Source organism: Halichoerus grypus, chromosome 10 (genome assembly GCF_964656455.1).
Source record: "Halichoerus grypus chromosome 10, mHalGry1.hap1.1, whole genome shotgun sequence".
Lineage (NCBI taxonomy): Eukaryota > Metazoa > Chordata > Mammalia > Carnivora > Phocidae > Halichoerus > Halichoerus grypus.
Window position 1 is genome coordinate 113417312 of NC_135721.1, and position 15113 is coordinate 113432424.

Sequence of the window (15113 nt, forward strand, 5' to 3'; positions counted from 1 at the left end):
CTGCTCCTAGCACACACTCCCTCCCTCCTGTCTGTGCCTTTTTCTCCTGAGACCCTCACTCTCTCACATGTGCAGGTTATTTATCCTGTTCGTTCTCCTGGCGGTCATTAGAAAGGAAGATGCACAAGCGTGGGGGGTGCATGCCTGTTTCATTTACTGCTCTGAACTAGAACCAGGAACCTCCCACGGTGCCTGGCACATAGTAGGGTTTCAACAGACACGTGCCTATTTGTCATTCAATCTTTTCCTCCTTTCATTTACTCACCCTCCTGTTTATCCATCCATTCCCTCCCTCCCTCCCCTTCTGTTGCCCCGTCTCAGAGTTGCTGGCCCCGTGAGGTTGAATGAATTCTTTATGATCCATCTCTCCCTGGAGCCCTCAGAACCCCCTGAGTGCTGCTCTCCCCTCTCATCCCAGTGCCCAGCACAGACCCAGAGTCACTGGAGTCACAGAGACAGGAGAACCAGGCCCAGGGCCCACCCCCAGGGGCATGGCCTGGTGGTCAGAGTGTTCTGCGACAGGGTCATCAGGGAAGGGCCCCAGGGTGCTACCAGCCCAGACTTTACCCAGGGACAGAGGTCAAGGCTGGCCACAGCCCTTCCCCTTTCCCTCCCCACCAGTGCCACCTACTTGGCCTCCGTACCTGAGCCTCCACATCAGTCAGCTTGCGGGTCTGGGCGGTGGTCTGGTTCAAGAGGCTGGTGCCTAGCTCCAGCATGGTGGCCGTCTGGTTCTGGACCATGTGCTGTTGGACCTGTGCCAGCTCTGATCTCAAGTTCATCTGGATGTACCTTTCTAGCTGTGGGGAGACCGTGGGCTGGGGTCACGGGTAGGGGCTGGAGGAAGGCTCCTGTCTCTTCCTGTGTCTTCATGAAGGACATAGAGCAACGAGCACAGGCCTCCCTGCCAGCCCAGGCCACCGTTACCTCTCACCTGGACTATTCCAGTAGCTTCCTCCCTGGCTTCTCTGCCTCCATCCTTGTCCCATGCACAATCCATCCTCCACTCAACAGCCAGAGGGATCTTGTTAAACCTAAGTCAGATCAAATTCCTCCTCTGCTAGAAAGAAACCCTCCCAGAATTCCTACCTTAGAGGAAAAGCCAAAGTCTTTCCTCCATGACCTGGCCTTCTGTTCCCACTCTGATTTCTTCTCCCAGTCCTCTCCCACACTCTGCTCCAGAAGCACTGGCCTCTGTGACATCCCTCCCACACCGCAAGCATACACCTACCTCAGGGCCTTTGCACATGCTCTTCCCGCTGCCTGGAAACTCCCTCCTCCCCACCCCCATCTACATGGCTCACTCCCTCATGTCATTTCAGGTCTCTTCCTACCACTTATCACTCCCTAACTTTGTATTACATATTTATCTGTCTATTGTCCGTTTTACCATTAGCATGTCAATTCCATGAAGACAGAGACTGAGTCTTACCCCTTTATCTTGTATCTAGCACAATGTTTAGTGCCCAGTGGGTACTCAATACATATGTGTTCAATGAATTGATGGAAAAGGGGGGAGCAGCAAGAGTTGGAGAATAGCCCCCAGTGTCATGCCCATTACAAGAGTTTGCAGGTCTATCCACCCAGCTGGACTTTCTATTTTCTGTCCCCCTCCATCCACCAAGCGGGCTGAACAGGACAGTCTCCAAGGGTTCTTTCAGCTCAGATGTTCTGGGATCCCACGAGCTAACATTCACATCTTTGACAGGGTTGCTCTTTCCCAAGAGCAGTTGAAGCTGGTCTGGCATGAGACCAGGATCAAGCTGCAAAGGTGAACAGTGTGTTCTCAGGGCTCAGTGCCCACAGGCAGAGAGCCGGTGCCCCTCCCCCACTCCCTCTCCATTCTGCACACATGCTGGCCTCTGGCCATCACCCCCACCGCCTGGGCCTGGCTCCTTCCCTTGCCCTCTTGCTCAGTCTTCCAGGAGGTCTGACAGACAGGGCAGCTCCCAGGGTCCCTGGGAAGACTGGTGCTCCCCAGGGAGAGGTGGTGACCTTGGCTGGAGGGCCAGGCTCTGGCTGTTTCCTCCTTGGTCTTTTCTCCCTTTTGCCATCTTTTTTTTAAAAAAAGATTTATTTATTTTAGAGAGAGGGAGCAAAGCCGGTGGGGCAGAGGCAGAGGGAGAGAGAATCTCAGGCGGACTCTGCACTGAGTGTGGAGACTGACACGGGGCTCGAGGTGGGGCTCCATCTCAGGACCCTGAGATCACGATCTGAGCCAGAACTAACAGTCAGAGTTTAATGGATGTGCCACCCGGGCACCCCTCCCCTTTTCTGTCTTAAGAGCCAGCTCCCATCCCTTCCTCCCACCCCTGCCTTTGGAAGGAGCGTGTGCCCGTGTAGTGCAACATCAGATCCCGGAGGGGGCACATGTGGGTGGTGCTGGTATTGACTACAGCAGTGGTTCTCAAAGTGTGTACCCTGCAGCAGCAGCACGGGGGAGCTTGTTAAAAATGCAGATTTCTAGGTCCCACCCCAGACCTATTGAATCAGAAATTCTGGGGTGGCGCCCAGCCATCCAGGTGAATTTGATGCTCGCTCAAGTGTGAGAACTCCTGGGGTGGCAGTCACAAAACGGACTCAGGACCAAGGAGACAGGCCCATTGGAGCTTCTCAAGTCTTTGTCATGGGGGCCTCTTCCTTCCTCCCCTGCACCATCAGCCCTCCGCACCGCTGTCCCCTGTAACGCACAAACATGCTCCAGCCGCTCCCATCTAAAAACAAATTCTTGAGCCCACAGTCCCTCCAGCTGTGTCTGCAATTTCCCTGATCCTTCAACAGTAAAACTTCTTCAAGTTGCCTCCCGTTTCTCACCTGCATCCCCACCCTCGCCTCTAAAAACATTAACAATATTATTATGGTGTATTGCGTGCATACAAAAAAGTATAAGGAAGGATATAATGAAGTCTGTGTATTTATCACATTCAAGAAAAAAAATATAACACACACTGGAGTGTTTGGGCGGCTCAGTGGGTTGAGCGTCCGGCCCGACTCTTGGTTTCGGCTCAGGTCATGATCTCAGGTTCATGATCTGCCCCGGCCAAATCGGGCTCTGCACTCGCAGAGAGTCTACTTCTCCCTCTGCTCTTCCCCCTGTTCACTCTCTCAAATAAATAAATAAATCTTTAAAAAATGTATATATAAACCATACTGTTGAATCCTGTGGTCCCTGGCCTGCCTTCCCAGTCCTGGGGAGCCCGTTCTCTCCTTAATTTGCCTGGTCATTGTCTCCTGGACAAGGAGGCCCAGGGACCCTTCCATGTCCTCTTACTCTCCCCCTCAGCAGCACTCAGTGCAGATGGCCACTCTCGAATTCTGGAAGTACTTCCCAGATGTTCCTTCTCCTAGTTGTCCTCCTACCTGTTGTCACCCCCTCTGGCTCCTGCTTTACCAGGGTCCTACATGTCAGGGAGCTCCTGGCCCAGTTCTGGGCCTTTGTCTCTCTGTACGTTCTCTCCCTAGGTCAAGGGTCCTTAGTGGGGACCACAGGGTCTGCAAAGAGAATTCAGGGGGTCCATGAACTTGGGTGAGAAAAAACTCTTTTGTTTGCTAACCTATAAGTAAAGTTTGGCATTTCCTTCTATTATGAGTGTAGACCACAAATCATAGCACTATTAGCTGATGCTGCAACTTCATTACCAATAGAAATCACCAATATTTCCATACAACAGTGCAAATGTTGTAGCATTTTTTTTTAAAGATTTTTTTATTTATTCATTCGAGACACAGATACAGAGAGAGAGAGAGAGAGCATGAGCAGGGGGAAAAGCAGAGGGAGGAGGAGGAGAAGCAGACTCCCCACCAAGCAGGGAGCCCGATGAGGGGCTCGATCCCAGGACCCTGGGATCATGACCTGAGCCGAAGGCAGACGCCCAAACATCTGAGCCACCCAGGCGCCCCATGTAGCATCTCTTTAAAAAAAGATTTTATTTACTTATTTGAGAGAGAGAGAGACCGCATGAACGATGGGGGCGGTGACAGAGGGAGAAGGAGAAGAGAGACTCCCTGCTGAGCAGGGACCCCGACGGGAGGCTCCATCCCAGGACTCTGAGATCATGACCAGAGCCAAAGTCAGGCGCTTGACCGAGTCACCCAGGCACCCCCGTCACAGCATCTTAAATACTGGTTTTACTCATCATGACCTCAGAAGGATGGACATTCTCAAACCCACCACTGGATAACGCTCCCACAAGAGCACAGATGTGATATTTACTATTTTGATTACAATGGGAGCATCGCTGGGTGTTTTTAGGCTTTTATTTTACACATTTAGAAGGGTTGCTCTGAAAACGAATTTATTAGCTTCACCCAGGACCAGATGCCAAAGTGTTCAGGGCCCCAAATGCGTCAGGGGCCCAGCTGCAGGTGCTCCTGTTGGTCCTACGACTGTCACGTGCTGAGAGCACCGGGTCCGCCTCCCACCACACTCCTCCCCTCAATGTGCCACCCCCTCGCCATCCCCACGTGGGTTTCCAACAAGCATCTCAGGCAAAAATATCCAACGTGGAACCTTTGGTTCCTCAGCACCCACTGCCCTGTCTCTGCATCCCCACCTCACTCCTCCTCACTCCCCCATCTTTCCCATCTCAGCAAATGACCCCACACTCAGACCTCATCCTTGATGCTTCTCTTTTCCTCACCTGCTGCACTCAATCCTCTAGGGAGTTCTGGCCACTACGATCCCAATGCAAGTTTCGAATCTGCTCCCTTCCCTGCACCCTGGGCCAGACTCCTGTCATCCCCACGGGTCGGCTTCAGGTTCACTCCCCACCACGCCTCTGTCGGCTCCCTGGGGTTGCTAATGTGAGGCTGCTGGGGCGCCCCAGGGGGGATAAGGGAAGCAGAGCTATACGGAGGCTGCTCTCACCCTTCCCACGAGTCACAGACCTCCTGGAACCTGGTTTAAAATGCAGACTCCCAGGCCCCAAGCTTCAGCTCCAGGCAGACAAATAGCAAGTTCAGTCCTGAGATGAGATTTTCTCATGCATCTCCCCCAAGCCTCTCATTGGCAGATGAACAAACTGAGGCCCAGAAGACTTGTGCAAGGTCACCACCTGGGGGGCTAGGTTCCACGACTCCTTGCCCAGGGACTTCTTCAGGTTTGCAGAGCTGGGCTGGGGACTCAGGGTAGCTCAGGGGTCATCTTAAGTGACAGGAGTTCCCTAAGCACCCGCATTGGTCCCCCACTTGTCCTGTGGCTGTGACTGGCTGGGTGGCGCCCAGGCCACCCACAGCTGGGGCCCATCACGCAATTTGCCACACCCGCCCACCAGCATGGGTCCTGGGATGGGTAATTTGGGCCAGATGGGCCCATCTTGGACATGCTGGGCTCTGGTGAGTAATGTTGGCCTGCGTGGTGGGGTCTGGGTCTGGTCCAGGGTTCAGGCACAGGCTGGAAGGATGGGAGAAGGGTCCTAATGAAGGAGAGATGAGCCCAGGATGAGATCTGCCACAGCAACCCCCCCCCCACCATAGGATTGGACCTGTCCCTTCCCTGTCACCCTCATGCTGGCAGATTCTCAGGGTTGAGATGGAGGACAGGGGTCTGACCTGCCATCACCTCTCCAGCCTGCAAAGAAGCTGATCTTTGGCCTTGGGGCTACCAACCTTCTTCCCTTAGCCCTGGGTTTGAGTTTTGGCTCTATGACACTCCAACTCTGGGCCTCTAGTAGTTAAGGGCTACATTTCTCTGATCCTCACTTTATTGATCTGTGACATGGGGACAGGAAACCATGCTCCTTGTTGGGAAGGGAACAGCCGAAAAGGACCTTGAAGGAAAGGAAAGGAGTTAGACACACAGGGGCTGGGTGAGGAAGGAAGATATTCTGGACAGACCACAGATGAAGGTCTAAGGGATGAGCAGTCTCAGTGGCCAAGGAAATCCCCTCAAACCTACTTTTCTTTCACATTATTTGTATTTAAAAAGTCTACAACTGGAGAATGGATAAGCAACCGTCTACGGATAAGTAACCATCCATCCAGTAGATTCTACTCAGCAATGGCAAGGAAGGAGTTAATGATGCACACGACAACAAGGATGAACTATACAGAGTGAAGTAAGCCAGACTCAAAAGGCTACATACTGTAAGATTCCACTGATGTGACTTCTGGAAAGGTCAGAATCCATGGTGTTACCAGGGACTGGGGTCTGGGGTTGGGAATTGACTGCAAAGGGTCATAGGAGAACTTTCTGGCGTGTTGGCAATGCTCTATATCATGATTGGGGTAGCGGCTGCATGACTGTGCACTTGTCATACTCAGAGAACCATATGTTAGGAGGGTGTACTTCACTGTGTGGACTACACCTCAGTAAAACACAAACCCACTGAAACAAGATTCTAAAAAGTGTCCCGTATGAAAGTATGGATTATAAGGATAAATATAGTTTCTCAAACGAATCCCTCACCCTCTGAATGTCATTTACGTATCCACTCAGGAATTTCGTGAGCACCTATTGTGTGCTAGGCCCTGTACTAGGGACTAGGAAATCAGGAATGAGCAAAATTGGCAAGTTTTCTGATTCCAGCACATTTTCACTAAGCCATCAGTTAAATTCCAATAGTGATGAGTGCTCTGAAGGAGATGAGACAGGGCAGTGAGTGGGGTCGGAGGGAGTTTGGCCAGAGTGGCAGGGAAACCCCTCACCGGAGGGGCCGCCTGAGCTGAGAGGCTTGCTAGCTGTGGCAAAGTCAGGAGGAAGGGAATTCTAGACAGAGGGAAGGGCAAATGCACAAGCCCTGAAGTGTGAGTGCGTCTGGTGTGTTTGAGAATCAGAAAGAGGTCCATTACGGCGATCTGCCCTGCCTGTCTCTTCCTTGGAAAATGGTGCATGAGGTTCATATTTGGAAAAAGCGTTTTGTCAACGACAGATAAAAGCCAACGAGGGAAGAGTAGTTAGTGCTTTGTATCTGATGAGCCTGGGTTCGAATCAAAGCTCTCAACTTAGTGGCTGTATGACCTTGGGCAGGTACCTCTACCTGTCTGGGCGTCTTCTCTAGAATGGGAGTAATCTTGGCTCCTATCTCTGGGTTGTAGGGAGGAGGAGGATTCCTGATGCAGCCTACAGAAAGGGCCTGGGGCGTGGTTACATAATCAGCACATGAGAAATTCCAGTATGGCTGTGTCATGGAGGACCAGGTGGCTGTTAAAAAGAAGGAGGTTGACCTTCATCGGAGGCTGTTCTAAAAAGAGGTCTCAGTTATACTCTTGAGTGAAATAAGCAAGATGCAGAACATTTCCCACAGTGGGCCCGCTAATCTCTAACTGAACCAAGCTCTTCCCATGGCGAGGAACATGGGCCACAGATTGCTACCGTGTGGTGCCGGTGCCCATGACTTTGTCACCAGGACACATCCCAGATGTCCTCGTGTCTCACCACAGTGATTGCGGACATCCAGGACATACTGTTTACACTCATCATGACCTCAAAATGATGGAAGGTACTAGATCGTTAGATTTAATGTGTTAACACAGGAGCAATAGGGGACAGTATGACAAATCTGTTTAAAAAGCATTTTGATATCTGTATCTCAAGGCAATGTGTTTCCTTTGTAAATCTATGCATTTAATTTTACATTTGAAAAAATCTTCTTCAGAGAGAGGGTCCAGGTCACAGCACCTTCTGCTCAAAAGCCTGCTGTGGCTCCCACGTTAACAGAGAAAACCAGGAGAAATAGAAAAAACAAACCAGTTCCTCGTAAATTCCTTTCCAGGAGAAAAAAATGTCTGTGCTTTGGAAACAGGCAAAACTGCCCCAAAGAGCAGGATCCAAACTGGGCTGCACTGGAGGTGGGCGTGGGGGGAATTAGGGTCAAGCCAGCCAGACTGAACCCAGGCCCCAGGGTACAGGGTGGGGGGAGATTAGAGCCTGGCCTGATGACGGAGAGGAAAGCAGCCCCCCAACCAGGGACCTGAGCCCAGGCAGGAGGGATACGGAAGCTTGAAAGACCTGCAGGGACCACACAACCGGCCTTATTTCCCATATGGGGAAACTGAGGCCCTAATCAAGAAAGCACTTTGTAGGAGGCTGCACGCAAGCGCTGGTGTAGCCAGACCTGTGAAAATCTGAAAGAACAGAACTTTGATAGCTTTGTGTGTGTGTGTGTGTTTCAATTTAAATGTGTATTTTTATCATTTTAATTTTTTTTTTTTTTTGGAATAGGTTATATGAGCAATTTGTTCAAAAGTCCAAGGACTCAAAGGATGTGGAGTGCTAACACCTCTCCCAGCCCTGCCTGGTTCCCCTCCCACAGGCCACTGAAGGACGTGCGGGGCTCCCTTCCAGGGAGACTCGATGCATGTGCCCGCAGCGAGCTCGCTCACATGCCCCGCACTGAGGGCTCATAAAACGTCCGCTCCCCATTCTGCACCTGCTGCTTCTCTCTGAGTACACAGTGTGTCCATCCAGAGAGCCCTGCCTCACGGCCTTAACAGCTGCATGGCCCTCCACCTGCGGCCGCCACTGTTTGCACATCAGGTCCCCGACAGCCGGGCTCATCTCCAGGCTTTTGCCATCACGCCAGGGCTGCTGGGAATATCCTTGCCCACAGGTCACCTAGCTCTCCTGCACGGCTGCGTCAGGCATAAGTCTCTTGACGCAGAACTGCTGAGTTCAAAGGCATGGACGCTTGTGATGTGAACAAACGGCCCTTGGCAGAGGTCATGTCTATGGTTTCCGTGCTGGTTTTAGAGGAGGGGCCCCGGGGGGGCTGCAGCAGGGGCCACGGGAGCCAGAGAGTTGCCCCACCGGGTCCTCCCGACACACATCCACAGCCCCAAGCTCAGGAGCACCCCGTCAGGCTTCTTTCTGACTCTGGGGTCTCCCCACAAATGTTACCACCCCGAGACGTGTTACCAGCAAAGGTAAGCACCGAGCCCCCCGCCCCTCCTTCCCCCACTGCGGCTGCCTGGTTCCTTCCCAGCACTCCGCGCATCTGAAATCACAGCAGTGATCTCCTAGCTGTCTGATTTCTCCCTGGGACTATCAGCCCCAGGCTCGAAGGGCTGCCACGGTCACGGCCACATCCTCCGTGCCTCAACCGGTCCCCAGCACACGAGAGACACTTAGTCAGTATTTGTTGAAAGGACGAATAGGTCGGTTTTACATCAGGGGCGCCAGATTTCCACTGAATAACTGGCTGTTTGGACCTCCCCGCTGAGCGCCAGCTACCGCCGGAGGCCTGGGAGAGGTGAGACGAGGCCACAGAGGCCAGGAGGCCGGAAAGTGGAGGGACGACTGTAGAGGGGCGACGGACCGGGGCAGAAATGCCAGGGTGGCCGCTGTGTGGTCCTCAACGGCTGGAGCCCTGGGAGGCCCGCAGCAAGGCAGGGAGCCAGCCTGGGCTGTCTTCGGGAGAAATGTTCTAGAGATGACCATGACACTCATTCATCTGTTCAACAGATTTGCGCAGATGTGCCGGGACCTGTGCGGGGCGCTGGGGAGAGGGCAGCGACTGTCGCAGGCCTCGCTCCTGCTTGAGGGGTGGGCCAAGCCTGCCCAGTGGCCCGCGTCTCCGAAGGCAGGTCTCTGACGCACTAGGTGTGTGAGGGCCTGGCCTCAAGGACCCGACAAATAGAGCCCCTCTCGTCCTTGGCTCTCTCATCATCCCCATTTTACAGGTGAGGCAAAGAAGCACAGAGAAGATGAGCCTGTCGCCCATGTCACACCGCTTCAGAGCGGCAGAAGCTGGCTCGGGATGCAGGCCTTCAGGCTCCAGAGAGCACACCCTTCACCACTCAGTGGGTGCCTGGGGGCTGCGAGACTCCAAGACTCCAGGCTCCAAGGAGCCCACAGCCTGGCCTGCACGCCTTGCGTCATCGGTCCCTCACCGGGCCGGGACCCACCACTACGACAGTGGCACATCATAGAAATATCCGAGTGAGGCTTTCACAGCTACATCATTACATTTTGGCTTCTGCCTTCTTGGCTCTCTGGCTTGTGGGGACTCGTGTCCTGAGGACCCTCAAGCAGCCCTGCAGAGGGGCCCTTCTGCAGAGGCGTGGAGGCCCCCCCACGGCGGGCCAGCACCCCCCTACCAGCCCTGGGAGTGGGCCGCCCGGAGCCTGGTCCTCCAGCCCCAGGGGAGCCTCCAGAGGACCCCGGCCCCGGCTGGCCTGTGAGTACAGCCACAGGAAGAAAAGCCGAGTCAGAGCTGCTTGTCAAGCGGCTCCTGGATTGTGGACCCTCAGAGACTGAGAGATAGTAACTGTGTGTGGTTCTTTTAAGCTGCTCTGTGTTTGGGGGGAATGTGTTGTGCCACTATATAAGGAGTGCGCTACTTTTGTGGTGGTCGCAGGGGTCAGACCCTCTTGCTCCCAGGGGCTGACCCCCTTGCTGGGCGCATTGCACCCCTGCCCCGCCGTCCCCATGACTCGGTTTCCTCATTTTTGTAATGAGGCGAACTTTGTGGCTCTGAGCCCGATGGCCAAGGGTTGGCCTGTCCTCCTCTGCCTTGCTCCAGCCCCTTCCCATCCCCCTGTGGGCCCACACAGGCCCTGACCCTGTGGCTCTGAGCAGCCAGGCCCAGCCCTCCTGGCTGCTTTCCCCTCTGTTGCTCTTCTTCTGGGTCAGGGCACAGAGAGCACGGAGCGAGCGGGCCGGGGGCCAGGGGTGGAGCGTGTCAGGGACCAGCGGGCTGTTGTGCAGGGAGGCGTTGTGTGGCTTTCAGCTCAGCCCACAATTCCCGGCACAGGCCGGCCTTCTCCAAACTTCCCGCTGCAGCCCTGGGTCTGGCGGGGGCCTGGGATGCTGAGTCAGGCGCTGGTCCAGTCACAGCTTTGCCATTTCCTTTCTGTGCCAGTGATGGAGCTTCTCTGGGCCTCAGTGGCCTCATCAGAGAATGGGGCTCATTGTTTCCTCTTGGCAGAGGGACCAGGGGAATAAAGGAACCCAGTGCGGGAATCTGCGCCCCACGGGGGTTGGGTTTCTTCCATCTTGCTCACTGGTGTAGCCCCGGGGCCTAGCGCGGCACCTGGCACGTGGAGGGGCTTACCAATATTTGTCCAGTATTTGTGGCTGTCCTGCTCTCTGAGCCTCGCCTCATGTGAGGTGTGTGTATGTGTGTGTGTGGATATGGGCTGCTTAGTGTCTGTCCAGGTCAAAGAAGCCACAGGGAGAAGAGGAGGGGAGTGGGGAAGAGAGCGCAGGGGCAGGAGCAGCTGGGCCTGCATTTGCAGTCTGAACTTGGGGTGCTTCTCAGAAGATGGGAACAGGCTGCCAGGGCCTTTGGCCTCCTAAACCTCCACTATCCCTCTGTAGTCGTCTGTGTCTCAACCTGGAGCTTGGAAGGTTTGTCTAAAATGCGGCCCATTAGATGAGACAAGTCCTTATTCTCCCTTGTGCAGAGATTGAGAATTTAGCGGAGAGAAAGTGAAGAAGCACATGTCTCGTAACTGCTCACCTCGCGGCCACCTGAGTACCAGCCCTTACACAGAATGGGGCAGTGTGTCCCTTTTGCTTGGCAAATGTGTGTTCAGCACATACTATGGCTGGGCACTGTGCTGGCCACTATGCTTACTGGATCTTTGTCACCACTCTCTGGTATCAGCCCATTTCACCGATGAGGCACAGCGCGGTTAAGCAACTTGTTCGAGGTCAGGCAGCTTACCATGGGCAAACCCGGGCTGTCTGGGAGCAGATCGGCCAGACCACACTTCTGCAAAGTCTCCTTGACTGAAGTGATCATTTGGCAGCACACTCACCTGCCTCCCAACCCAATCAAGCCAAGCAGGTTCTAGACAGAGGGAGACCTTGCTGGGGTACCTCGCCATGTGGCACCAGGCTTTCCTGCCAGGACAGCTCTGGTGTATAACTGTTCTTGTCTGATTCCCAGCAGCCTGAAGGAAAAGGGTGACTGTTCCCCACTCGACAAAGGAATAAGCAGAGGCCTGGAGAGGCCGAGCATTGCCTACAGCTGGTAAGTGAGGATTTGAATCTAATGGCTGAGCTCTTGCCACTCACCCATCTTGCATCTTTAGTGTCTGAGGCTGACCCTGAAAACAGGGTGACAGAGGTGGGATCAGGGTTAGGCAAGGCCCTGATGTCCATAGCCACTGCCCTTTGCAGAGCAACCCTCACCGGGCACAGGGCAGAAAAGTGGTTCCATCAGTTCCCAGCACCCAAGGTCCCTAAGAGCAGGGTCAGGCCCAGGGAGGTCTGGTCTGGCCCCTGATGAGCATTCTAGTCTCAGCTTGACCACACTTTTCCTGGCTCTCTATGCTTCAGCCAGAAGGAATGCTTTTCACTTCCTCCAAATCATCTTGTTCATTCCACCCCAGGGCCTTTGCACTTGCTATTCCCTGTGCCTGGAATGCTTTTCCTTTCCCTTCCTTGCCTTAGAACAGCCAATCTACCTTTTATTTATTTTTTATTTTTTTAAAAGATTTTATTTATTTATTTTGACAGAGAGAGACAGCGAGAGAGGGAACACAAGCAGGGGGAGTGTGAGAGGGAGAAGCAGGCTTCCCGCGGAGCAAGGAGCCCAATGCCGGGCTTGATCCCAGGACCTGGGGATCATGACCTGAGCCGAAGGCAGACGTTCAACGACCGAGCCACCCAGGCGCCCCCCAATCTACTTTTTAGAGCTCAGCTCTGTCCTTCCTCCAGGTGCCCTTCTTCCATCAAGGTTGGGTCCCCCCTCGCCGCCCTGTTATCTACCCCTAGAACAGGCAAAGCCTTCCTCACAGAGTGTATCATGGTTGGTCATTACACATGAGACATTACTAGGTTGGTGTCTCTCCCGCTGCTCCCAGAGGGGATCCCCGGCACAATGCCTAGCATTACAAGCTCTCAATAAACCTCCGTGGAAGGGGCGATTGAGTGGATGGAGAAAGAAGGTGCTCCCCTGTGTGTGTGTGCGTGTGTGCTTGCGTGCAACCCCACAACTTAATAACTGTAAGGACGCATTAATTTTTCACGAGGTTCATGACCTGCAGTGTGTCGTGTTACTATAGGGAGGAGGCACAAGATGCCCCCGGCTGGGTGTCAGGAGCCCTGAGTTCTGATCCAACACCTGCCACTGACCTCGGGGTGACTATAGTTGAGTCACTCCCCATGCCCAGGGGCAGTGTCCGCATCTGTAAGATGGGGGGCATAGGGAGGCAGTCCATGTGGTGGCTTACATGTGAGGTCTGGACCCAGCCCCCGCCTGGGTTCAAATCCACCTCCTTCACTTCCTAGCCACGTGACCTCTCTGGGCCTCGGTGTCCCCTTAGTAAAAGGGGATCGTAACAGTCCTCACCATTTAGGATGTTGTGAGGTTTAACGGATCGATGTTTGTGTGACACGTAGAGCATGTGTGCCTGGCACAGAGGACGTCTGTGGGCATCTGCCACAGCAGCAAACTCATCCCCGAAGAGAGGGGAAACCTCCCCGCGAGCGAGCTGAAGCCGCACCAGGTGCATGCCCGGACCTTGGCATTCACTGGTCATCTGGGCCTCGCGGCAAACCCGGGCATGAGCTTATCGCCGTCCCCAGTTTACAGCTGGAAAAGCTGAAGCTCAGGCCTTTCCCACCTTTGCAGAGTTACACCTCTCACAGCTGTAAGGTTGAGTGGACAAAAGCGAACTGTAGAAAGACCTAGATCGTGTGACACTGTTTATATAGGAAACAAATATTATACATTGGTTAGGGAGAGCGAGCCATGGGGTAAGAGGTACCCACAGCGAATTCCCAGTAGCTCTCTCTGGCGGGGAAGGAAGCGGGAGGGGGCAATTGATGAGTGACACGGCATCGGGAAGGTTTTGTTTCTTAAGCTGGGTTGTGGGAACGAGGAGTTTTATTTGATTTTTCTCTCTATCTTTTCGTACTTCTAAAACATTTCCGTAGACATTTAAAATGCAGAGAATAAACTGCAAGGAAATTAACTGGGAGGTGACCAGGGAATTGGGATGACAGGTGATTTTTTTTACCTCTGTGTCCTCACACACTTCCCGATTTCCCGGCGTTTGCACGCTGGAAGTTCAAAGGCTCAGAAAAGCAAGTAGGCTGTTCGCAGGAAGTAGAGCTGGGACTGGAACCCGGGTCTACCGGACTCTGGAGGAGGGGTCCCAGCTGCCCTATCTGCAGCCCCTCTCCCCCTCGTCTTCGCTCGCAATGGGCCCATTTGCAGCCTATGGGGGTTCCCCTCAGCTGCTTGGAGACTATCTTCCTTCCTTCAGCCCCATTAGGTGGTCACACTGGAGACCCCAGAGTGACGGACCGGAGACAGGAGTGAAGGGCCACAGGGCTCTGCTGGCCTAAGCTTCCAAGGCTCTGCTCCACTGTCCAAAGGGAGGTAGTTTTGCTTTCAGCTTCAGGGTCCCTAGACATCCCCTCGCCCATGGACCCCACCGGATCTCTGCCTGCTTTGCCCTATTCTGTCCTCCTCTGAGGTACTTGTGTTCATGATCCCTACTTTGCAGATGAGGAAACTGAGGTCCAGGGAGGGGATCACACAAGGCACGATGTGGAGAAGCTGCAGTTGAATCCTGTGCTCGCTCCCAAGTGGACCCCCTCACTGCGCTGTGCGCTCCAGGCATGTCAGCCATTCCCGGCCCCGCGCGTCTCTTCCTCTGTGCCAGGCACCGTACCTGGCCCTGCGCGTGCGCTAACTCATGTAATCACGATAACCTGCAAAGCGGCTTCTATCAGTTTCCCCATTTCACAGATCAGGAAACTGAGGCACAGAGTGGCAAAGTGATTGAGAACACACAGCCAACAAGCCGTGGAGCAGCTGGGATTCAAACTGAGTCGGTGGGAGGGGAGGGCGGTTCCAAGGTCCACGCTCTGCCTCTGTGGGATTTACTCTGGGCTCTGGCCAAGGATGGGGGATACAATGGCGAGGATGCCCAAGTGGAAGTTCTGGGTCCCCTCGGCTTTCAAGAGCTGCCGATGCTGGCTGAGGTGCTAACCGAACCTTCTCTGGCAGAAGAGCCTTCCAGAAGCCCTCGGTGGCTGAGGGGCTCGTGGGGAAGGGAAAAATCTAGCATCGGTGAGTTTCTCTCGGGGCCACGGTCCTCTCGGTTCTGCAGGCCCCAGCTGGGTGTCCGGGGACCAGACTGCACCGGACATGTCTGGTTTATTAGCCAGGAACCTGGTCTAAGTGCCCAGAGCGTGGGTTTGGGCAGCAGACTGC

At 54.1% G+C, this 15113-nt stretch overlaps 1 protein-coding gene across 1 annotated transcript in view; it reads right to left on the reverse strand.

Moving 5' to 3' along the window:
* Positions 1 to 15113, reverse strand: part of ANGPT4 (angiopoietin 4) — a 38272-nt gene that overhangs the window by 15339 nt on the left and 7820 nt on the right. Inside the window, exon 2 of the mRNA XM_036121773.2 lies at positions 645 to 800. Within this exon, the coding sequence (XP_035977666.1) occupies positions 645 to 800 (156 nt within the window). The remainder of the gene's footprint in view (positions 1 to 644; positions 801 to 15113) is intronic.